The 10,904-nt window shown below is 36.0% G+C and overlaps 1 protein-coding gene across 1 annotated transcript; it reads right to left on the bottom strand.

Annotated features, from left to right (window-relative positions):
- Window positions 1-1,730: 1,730 nt before the first annotated feature.
- LOC130961445 (zinc finger A20 and AN1 domain-containing stress-associated protein 7-like) lies at window positions 1,731-2,716 on the bottom strand. The gene has a single exon (XM_057887346.1). The coding sequence runs from the start codon at window positions 2,500-2,502 to the stop codon at window positions 1,999-2,001; it is 504 nt and encodes a 167-aa protein (XP_057743329.1). The 5' UTR covers window positions 2,503-2,716; the 3' UTR covers window positions 1,731-1,998.
- Between the last annotated feature and the right edge of the window lie 8,188 nt (window positions 2,717-10,904).

Raw genomic sequence — 10,904 nt, 5'->3', positions numbered from 1 at the left:
AGAGCGAGAGAGTGTGAGAAAGAGAGAGGAGAAAGAGAGAACACAAAATATCAACACTTGTTATATATTACATGATAAATTTAAAATTCAAATATCCCGCCCAACCAATTTATCTAAACACTTTGATATTAAAGTCAAGTGACACTTGTCGCATAATGAAGTCTAACACTTGTTAGCCAATCAACTATGTACTGCTCTCCTATTATATATAGAAAGATTTCACCTTTCACATTCACACAACATTCAAAAAACAACTGCACGCCTATTCACCTTCCTCTCCCAATCGCTGTCAAGCTGCCGCCGACTTCTATCGCTGCTGCGCCACCGCTGCCATCCGAGCCAGCGACATCCCCCTGCGCCGTCACTGCCCCTTGCGTGCTCCGTTCCACGCGTCTTCCCAACGTCGTGTCGACCCAGCTGCATGTGTACTCGCCAACGCCGCACCGACCAACCCATTGCCGCCTCGACCCAGTTCCACGCGTCGTCGCTGTCGGTGCCTCGATGCGAGTTCAGCGTTGATCGTCCTGCCTACCATGCGTCTTCAATGGCCAAGCCCGATCCGGTCTGTAACTGCGCCACCACCTTCCCACCGTGAGACCCTCAAGAACTGTCACTTTATGAGCACCGTCTTTGTTTTGGTTGGATGTTATATGGAAGTATCTTTATTTTAGGTGGATGTGTCTTTGAGTTATATAGATGTGTCTTTATTTTGGGTGGTGCTTAGAGCAGTGATACAGGTGGAGGTGTGGGCAGTCTTGATGAAAGTGTTGTTCATAGCTATTCGACAATCCAAGAAAGGAGTGGGTCGCATTTTCGTACGGATGTGTCTTTATTTTAGGTAGACGTGTCTTTATTTTAGGCGGCGCTCAGAGCGAAAATACGAGTGAAAGTGTATGTGATCTTGACGGAAACATTATTCGCAGCTATCCAATAGTCTAAAGAGGAGGTGGATCGCGTTTCGGACGAGGCAAGTGATTATTCAAATTTTGTTTTTAAAAGATACAAAATCAATAATTATTAACTATTATTTAAAGTTGACTAGTTAAAAATTATTTATCTATATTTTTTCAAAAAATAAATAAATAAAACTCTCAAGCAAAACATGATATGACAAAAGTCTAGAATTGTTTTTTCGAATAAAATGAAAAATAATACTTTATTTTCACGAAACAAATTATTTTGAGATTATATCCTAAAATCTAACTTGTTTTTTGTAGAAGCAGGTTTGGCCGTGCGAGACGAATTTTACAAAATTCACAAAATTTATTGTAACTCCGACACGAACTTTAAATTCCTAAATTTTGCAACCGCTTCTGTGTTTTTAATTTGAAAAAAATATATACTATGATCAAAATGTTTAATTTTAAACAATTTTAATTTAATTTAATTTGAGTAAAAAAAGTTGAAAAGTTAGATATTAAACAAACAATAAGCACGATTTTTTCAACATGACCCATGATAATCACTTTCATTATCATCATTTAAAGGAGTATACAAAAATATATAAGAATACCCAAGAATAAACTGTATTTAAAAATAACTTTTTAAAAATAAACCGATATTTAAAACTGACTTTTTAAGAATAACAGAAAGAACGACAACTTTATGAATTTAAAAAGTTCGGCAAAATCCGACGACCTTGTTCCCATAAAAAGAAATAGTGGGATTCCGAAAATTAAAATTTTAATAATTTTTTGTAAAATAATATTTTTTTATTTTATAATTAAAAAAAAAAATCCACAAGAGTCGAGAGGATAACCACCTTGAAAACCAAACAACAATGACTTTTGAAATTGAACAGATGTATCAAATTCAACAATTCATGTCAAATTCATCAATTCATTCATCAATTCACCCTAAAACCCTCACCCAGCCCAACTGAACCTACCTAAATCTAATTCCTAAACAGAGCTATCAATCTAACACCCTAAAATTCTCAACTGGTCTAAAACAAAGAGAATTGATCAACCCATCATAATACAAATCCAATTAAGAGAACTAAAACTTATCGAGCTTATCTGCTTTCACAACAGGATTAGCCTTAGAAATCGCGTCACGTCCAACGCCCTTGAAATCAAACGGACAATCGTGTCTCTCTGGATAACGGTGAACCCCGCAGAACGTCGCTCCACACTTGCAAACGAAACCCGTCAGCCCAACCTTCTTGTTGCAACCACGGCACCGGTTCGAGGGCTTCACGGGATCGGAAGGCGCTGCTGCGGCAGCGGAGGAAGAAGGAGGCTCCGCCGTAAGAACGACAGAGGAGTCGGTGGTGTCCGAAGAAGGAGAGGACCCGGAAGCAACGCCGCCATGGAGAAGGGTTTTCTCAACGACGACTTTGGCTGAAGCGGCACGCTGTTCTTCAAGAAAAAGATCTCTGAAGCACTTGGAGCAGAGGTCTCTGTTGCCGGCGGTGCCGAAGAAGCCGCAACCGTTAGCGCATGGTCTTGGCTCCGAAGGTTGGTAGCTTGTGCTGTTGTCGTTGTTATGATCAGGAGCCATTCGATGAAATGCTTCAGTGACCCAAAAAGCGAAAACGGTGGTTGTTTATGTTTCACTTGTTTGTGTTTTGTGTTAGGGTTTCAGAGAAAAAGCGAGAGATATTTGAAGAGTGGGAATTACGTGACGATGGTGCTAATTTATAATGGCGTATCGGAAGAATCTACCCCGGATTTTCGTGTGGGTTTGAGATAAAGATGTTGCTGATTTGCTTCCTACTCCGCTTTCTTTTTTTATCTTTTAAATGTTTTAATTTATATTTTAATTTTTTGTTAATAGGGAAAGATTTTAATGCCGGGTTCGGTATTCTACATAGAGATTACTATGTGTCGTCCATTAAGTCGGTTGTGCTAGGAACAGTTTATTCGTTAATTTCCAAATCTTTAATGTGCAGGAATAATTATCTTACAGATACATTAGTGGTAAGATTTTATTGAAGATTTTATTTTAATTTATTGTACTATGAATAATACTTTCATTTATAACGTTCAAATATCTAATCCAATAAACAATTGCGGATTTTCTTTGTATCCAATCACAATCACATATTAAAGAATAAATTTGACTACATAGCCATTCATAATTTTCGTAAATGCATCAAAATAAAATCGTATACTATTATAATTATGAATGTATCTTTACTCAACTACTTATTAATCATGTGTTAGATAAAAATATTTTTTAAAGATATTAGTTTCATACAAAAATATTTTGGAATCAAACTATATTTATGTATACAACTTTAATTATGAGTTTTGTTAACCCAATGTTAATTTGTGGGGTTTTAAAATCGTCACTAAATATTAAATAAATTAATTTCTACTAATGTTTAACAAACTAGTTAATGCTAATAAAAACAATAAGATCAAATTTTGTGTTGTTTCTTCTTTTAATTAAGATTCACGTTATTTTTTATGACTTAGAATGAAATTAGATATTACTCTTTTAATTTACTGTACTAGGAATAATACTTCCAATTATAAATTTAAATATCTAATCTAGTCAATAATCATGGTTTTATTTTTATTCAATCATAATTATAATTATCTTTTACCTATCAAGTACTTAAATTATGTATATTAGCTTAAAGAATTAATTTAATTAAATAAAAATTCATATTTTTTATGAATGCATCAAACATAAATTATATATCATTCACAAATAGAAAATTGCTTAATATAGATAGATTTATAGACATAATTGATCTATATTACAGACGAATTTTTGGTTACCAATGAAATTATCGACGAATATTGTCCCTCTGTAAAAGTCTTATCGAAAATTATTTACCGACGGATTTTTTTCGTCGGTAAATTACCGACAAATTTTTACTAGTTACTGACAGATTTTTTCTTTGTAAATTTTTCCCTCCATTTTTCCGAGCGTCAAATTTTTCGACGGATTTTTCGTCTGTAACTAGAGACAGATTTTTCGACAGATTTTTCGTCGGTAATTAGAAATAGATTTTTTGACGGATTTTTCATCGATAATTGGCAACAGATTTTCCAACAGATTTTCTGTCGGTAATTGGAACCTTGAAAAATCATTCCGAACTCTGAATACAGACAGAAAATCCGTCTGTAAATCCGTCAGTAAGATAAAATAATTTTTTTTTAGATTTTTCATTGCAAAATAAATATAAATTTAATAAATACAAATTTTTATCTAATTTGTATTCGAATATTTATAATATTTCAAAAATAAACAAATTCATCGTATTATCAAACTAAAAGAAAAATACTATAAACAGTGGAGACTGGCACTTTCGTCCATACAAGGCCTCATACGGAGGAATCCCAATGCTCGCATGAAAGCTGTTGTTGTACGCAAACTCCACTAATGGTATGTAACAGTCCCAACTTCCAGGTTGATCCAAAACACATGCCCTGAGCATATCTTCCAACGTCTGAATAGTTTGTTCCGACTGTCCATCTGTTTGCGGATGATATGCCTTGCTGAGACATAGCCTCGTACCGAAAGCTCTTTGGAAAGCTTCCCAAAACCTTGATGTGAATCAGGGGTCACGGTCTGACACTATGCTCGATGGAACACCATGCAACCTAGTGCAAAATTTTTAACCACAAACTACTGGCAAGTGCACCGGGTCGTACCAAGTAATACCTCAGGTGAGTGAGGGTCGATCCCATGAGGATTGATGGATCAAGCAACAATGATTGAGTGATTGGCTTAGTTAGACAAGCAGAAAATAGTGTTTTGAGAGTTCAAATGCATTAACAATAACTTCAGATTGTCAGAAAGCAAGCAGTAAACAAGTTGTAAATAATATATGGAGAAACAGTTAAGGCTTCAGAGTTATCTATTTTCCAGATTGACTTTTCTTCCTAACTATTTTAATCATGCAAGATTTAATTCATGGAAAACTATATGTGACTAAACCCTAATTCCTTAGACCTTTTTAGTCTCCTCTAAAATTCATCAACTGCCAATTCCTTGGTCACTTAATTCCAATTAGAGGGTGAAGCTTAATTCTAGTTTATGTGCCACAAAAATCCTAATTACCCAAATATAAGAGGATTATATGTCACGTATCCTGTTAAGTCCAGATAATTAAAAATTTAGGAGAATATGTTTTCAAGCTGTTGTTCAAGTAAAGAGCTTTTCCAAGTTATACAAGAACTCAATTAGAACAAGGGTCATACTTCTGTTCCACCTAAATTCATAAGATAAAGAACGAAAACAATTCTTGAAATATAAATCAGTACATGAATTAAAATAGAAAAATAATAGTATCAATCCATACAATAGATAGAGCTCCTAACTTTAACAGTGGAGGTTTAGTTGCTCATGATTCAGAGAGAAAAACTAGGATTTAGGTAAACTGTAAATTGCGGAATGAGGTAAAGAAGAAGAGATGAGCTCGAATGGCTGATTCTTTTCCCTTTTATATCTAATCCTAATTAATGTAAAATATATTTTCTAAAACTAAATAATATCTTTTCCTATTTATAAATAAAATAAAAGTTTAATAAAAAAATAAATAATATCTTCGTTGCCATTATAAATTTGAACGTGGGGACCATGGCTTGTGTCAAAAAGCTGGCATCTAACTTTTTAATCATGAAGTTAGACTTCATGCTGGCGGAATAGACTTGATCTTCTCTTCAGGGCTGGCGCACAATGGGTCTTCAAGGTTGAACTGGCGCCTGACTTCTTAATCATGAAGCTAGACTTGAATATCGCAGAATGCATAGGGAGCTTGCCTAACTTGGAATTTTACAAGTTAGGCGCCACCTTACCAGTGTGCTTTTGATGAAAGTGTAGACTATCAAATATCGTTGAAAAGCTCTGGAAGTTAACTTTTCAATGCCATTTAAATCACGTCAATTGGACTTCTGTAACTCGAGTTATTCACGTTAGAGTGCAGAGATGTCAGGGTTGACAGCATCATCCACTTTCTACCTCTTCTTCTATAAAACTCTGTCAAATCCAACCAAATGCTGCCTGATATAAATAGAATTGCACGCAACTCAAAGTAGCATCCATAGTGGCTAAAAGATAATGAATTATTGATTAAACTCAATAATTTGAAAGCAAATTCACTAGAAAAAGATAGAAAAGATACTCACACATCACAACCTCACAATCTCCTTGATGTACAGTCTCGCCAACTCCTCCATAGAATAGTTAACTCGGATAGGCAGGAAATGAGCGGACTTGGATAAGTGATCCACGATCACCCAAACCACATCAAATTCCGACCTAGTCCTCGGTAAACCGGTCACAAAATCCATTGCAATTTCTTCCCACTTCCACTGAGGAATCTCAAGTGGCTCTAACATTCCAGACGGTCTTTGATGCTCTATCTTCACCTTCTGACATATCAAACACTTATATACAACTGTAGCTACGTCATTCTTCATCCCAGGCCACCATAACATCTTCTTTAAATCATAGTACATCTTCGTACTCCCTGGATGAATGGAAAACCCGCTGTTGTAAGCTTCTGACAACAACTCTTGTCTCAAACTTCCGACATCCGGCACACAAATTCTCCCTTTATACCTCTACAATTCTTTCTCATCCTTAGAAAACTCCCCATGCCTCTTCTTACCAATTGGTTAGAACATCTTCTAAAGTTATTTCTCATCTTGCTGAGCCCTCTGAATTTCTGATTTAAATGTACTTGAAATCTGCAATTGGTTTAAACAAGCTCTTCCGAAAACTTCACCAATATCCAACTTGAGATCTACGAACTTATCCACCAACTCCTTTTCTTTGATCCTCATCCAAGCAATTTTTAAAGATTTCCGACTCAATGCATCCGCCACCACGTTCGCCTTTCCAGGGTGATAACTTAGTTTAAAATCAAAATCCTTCAGAAGCTCCATCTACCTCCTTTGACGCATATTGAGCTCTTTCTGATCAAAGATGTAATTGAGACTCTTATGATCAGAAAAGACGCTAAAACTTACTCCGTACAACTGGTGCCTCCAAATCTTCAATGCAAACACAATCACCGCTAATTCCAAGTCATGATTTGGGTAATTTACCTCATGTGGTCTCAGCTGACACGATGCGTAAGCCACCACATTCCGATGTTGCACCAACACGCAACCCAAACCTTCAGTGACGCATCACAATACACTTCAAACAGTTCGTGCGGTTCCGAAAAAATTAAAACAGGCGCTGAAATTAAATTTTGTTTCAAAGTCTGAAAACTTTCTTTACAATCCGATGTCCACACAAACGGTACCTCTTTCCTTGTCAACTTAGTCATTGGTAGTGCAATCCGGGAAAATCCCTCAATGAATCTTCGGTAGTATTGATGAGCGGATAATTTATACGCTTTTTGGCATTGTTTTTAGTATATTTTTAGTATGTTTTAGTTAGTTTTTATTATATTTTCATTAGTTTTTAGTTAAAATTCACTTTTCTGGACATTACTATGAGTTTGTGTGTTTTTCTGTGATTTCAGGTATTTTCTGGCTGAAATTGAGGGACCTGAGCAAAAATCTGATTCAGAGGCTAAAAAGGACTGCAGATGCTGTTGGATTCTGACCTCCCTGCACTCGAAGTGGATTTTCTAGAGCTACAGAAACCCAATTGGTGCGCTCTCAATTTCGTTGTAAATTAGACATCCTGGGCTTTCCAGCAATGTATAATAGTCCATACTTTGCTTGAGATTTGATGGCCCAAACCGGCGTTCCAAATCAGCTCAAAACTGCCCGACGTTAAACGCCGGAATTGGCACAAGAATGGAAGTTAAACGCCCAAACTGGCACAAAAGCTGGCGTTTAACTCCAAGAAAAGTCTTTACACATGAAAGCTTCAATGCTCAGCCCAAGCACACACCAAGTGGGCCCGGAAGTGGATTTTTATGTCATTTACTCATCTTTGTAAACCCTAGGCTACTAGTTCTCTACAAATAGGACCCTTTACTATTGTATTTTCATCTTGGTTCTTCTGGTTCCCTCTCTGGGGCCGATGCCAATGATCACCATTATCACTTATGTATTTTCAATGGTGGAGTTTCTACACACCATAGATTAAGGTGTGGAACTCTGCTGTACCTCGAGTATTAATGCAATTACTATTGTTCTTCTATTCAATTCAGCTTATTCTTGTTCTAAGATATTCATTCGTACCCAAGAACATGATGAATGTGATGATTATGTGATGCTCATCATCATTCTCACTTATGAACGCGTGCCTGACAACCACTTCCGTTCTACAAGCAAACAAGGCTTGAATGTTTATCTCTTGGATTCCTTAATCAGAATCTTCGTGGTATAAGCTAGAATTGATGGCGGCATTCAAGAGAATCCGGAAGGTCTAAACCTTGTCTGTGGTATTCTGAGTAGGATTCAAGGATTGAATGACTGTGACGAGCTTCAAACTCGCGATTGTGGGGCGTTAGTGACAGACGCAAAAGAATCACTAGATTCTATTCCGACATGATCGAGAACTGACAGCTGAATAGCCGTGCTGTGACAGAGCGCGTTGAACATTTTCACTGAGAGGACGGGACTGTAGCCACTGACAACGGTGATTCCCAAACATACAGCTTGCCATGGAGAGGAGTAAGAAGGATTGGATGAAGACAGTAGGAAAGCAGAGAGACGGGAGGGACAAAGCATCTCCATACGCTTATTTGAAATTCTCACCAATGAATTACATAAGTATCTCTATCTTTATTTTATGCTTTATTCATAAATCACCCATAACCATTTGAATCTACCTGACTGAGATTTACAAGATGACTATAGCTTGCTTCATACCAACAATCTCCGTGGGATCAACCCTTACTCGCGTAAGGTTTATTACTTCTACGACCCAGTGCACTTGCTGGTTAGTTGCGCGAAGTTGTGATAAAGAGTTGAGATTGCAATTGAGCGTACCATGTTGATGGCGCCATTGATGATCACAATTTCGTGCAGCAAGTTTTTGGCGCCGTTGCCGGGGATTGTTTGAGTTTGGACAACTGACGGTTCGTCTTGTTGCTTAGATTAGGTATTTTTCTTCAGAGTTCTTAAGAATGAATTCTAGTGTTTCAAGATGATGTTCTTATCATCAGCAAAACTGATTGATTCTCATCAATTTAGCTCTTGAATGTAATGTCATGCTGAAGCTTGGCTAGCCATGTCTAATTTCTTTAGACTGAAGCTTTAGACTAACATTGCATGATTCCTGGAATTCTCATTAAGAATTTTGATATCTTTATTTTCTTTTCCACTTAATTTTCGAAAAAACCAAAAAAATTATAAAATCTTAAAATCAAAAATATTTTTATGTTTCTTGTTTGAGTCTAGTGTCTAATTTTAAGTTTGGTGTCAATTGCATGTTTCTATTCTTCTTGCATTTTTTTTCGAATTCATTCATGTGTCCTAATTGATCTTCAAGTTGTTCTTGATGATTTCCTTGTTCTGATCTTTAAATTCTCTTGTCTTGCATGTTTTGTTGTTTCTCATATGCATTCTCATTTTGTTAGTGTCAATAGTATACAAACTTCTAAGTTTGGTGTCTTGCATGCATTGTTTATTTGATTTTAGTTGCATTTTGATTATTCCTCATTATTAAAAATCCAAAAAATTTTTAATTTGTGTCTTTTCAAGTCAATAATACAGAGAATTGAAGATTCAGAACATTCAGCAGAGGAATTACACAGAAAAAGCTGGGCGTTCAAAACGCCCAGTGAGGAAGGAAAACTGGCGTTTAAACGCCAGCCAGGGTGCCTGGCTGGGCGTTTAACGCCCAAAAGGGGTGAGTTTTGGGCGTTAAATGCCATAATGTATACCATTCTAGGCGTTTAACACCAAGATGGCACAAGAGGGAAGATTTTGTTTTTAATTCAATTTTTTTTAAGTTTTCAAAATTTTTTTAAATCAAATCTTTTTCAAATCATATCTTTTCAATCATATATTTTCAAAATCAATTTCTTTTTTTTTTCAAGGATACTTGCTAACAATTAATGATTTGATTCAACATCTCAAAGTATGTTACCTTTTATGTTGAGAAAGGTTTAATGTCTGAATTATATCTTTCTTGTTAGGCATGTTATTCATTTTTAAAATCAAATCTTTTTAAATTGTTTCTCAATCATATCTTTTCAATCACATCTTTTTAAAACCATAACTTTTCAATCATACCTTCTTAATCACATCTTTTTCAAAATAGTTTTCAATCATATCTTTTTGATTTCTAATTTCAAAATCTTTTTCAAAAATCACTTAATTTCTTTCCCAATCTTAGTTTTCGAAAATCAATTACTTTTTCTTTAAATTTTTTTTTATTAATTCACTCTAATTTTCGAAAATTTCTTCCCCTCTTCTCACATCCTTCTATTTATGGACTAACACTACTCCTCAATGCACAATTCGAATTCTATCTTTCTTGATAAGTTCGAATTCTTCTACCTCTTCCTTCTATTTTTCTTTTCCTCTGACCCTGAACCTGAAAGGACCTTGAAGCGAAAGCTAAGAGAAGCTAAGGCACAACTCTCTGTAGAGGACCTAACAGAAATCTTCAAACAAGAAGAAGACATGGCAGCCGAAAACAACAACAATGCCAACAATGCAAGGAAGGTGCTGGGTGACTTTACTGCACCTACTCCTGACTTCTTTGGGAGAAGCATCTCTATCTCTGCCATTGGAGCAAACAACTTTGAGCTTAAGCCTCAATTAGTTTCTCTAATGCAACAGAATTGCAAGTTCCATGGACTTCCATTGGAAGATCCACATCAGTTTTTAGCTGAGTTCTTGCAAATCTGTGACATTGTCAAGATCAATGGGGTTGACCCTGAGGTCTACAGACTTATGCTATTCCCTTTTGCTGTAAGAGACAGAGCTAGGATATGGTTAGACTCACAACCTAAAGAAAGCCTGAACTCTTGGGAAAAGCTAGTCAATGCCTTCTTGGCAAAGTTCTTTCCACCTCAAAAATTGAGT

This window comes from Arachis stenosperma, chromosome 1 (assembly GCF_014773155.1).
Source record: "Arachis stenosperma cultivar V10309 chromosome 1, arast.V10309.gnm1.PFL2, whole genome shotgun sequence".
In the NCBI taxonomy this organism is placed as follows: Eukaryota; Viridiplantae; Streptophyta; class Magnoliopsida; order Fabales; family Fabaceae; genus Arachis; species Arachis stenosperma.
The sequence above is the reverse complement of the archived record's forward strand: the minus strand, read 5'-3'. Positions and strand labels throughout refer to the sequence as shown.

What these genes read in the sequence shown, in the direction of transcription:
- LOC130961445 (XM_057887346.1), bottom strand. Translation starts at nt 2,502, where the DNA reads ATGGCTCCTGATCATAACAACGACAACAGCACAAGCTACCAACCTTCG.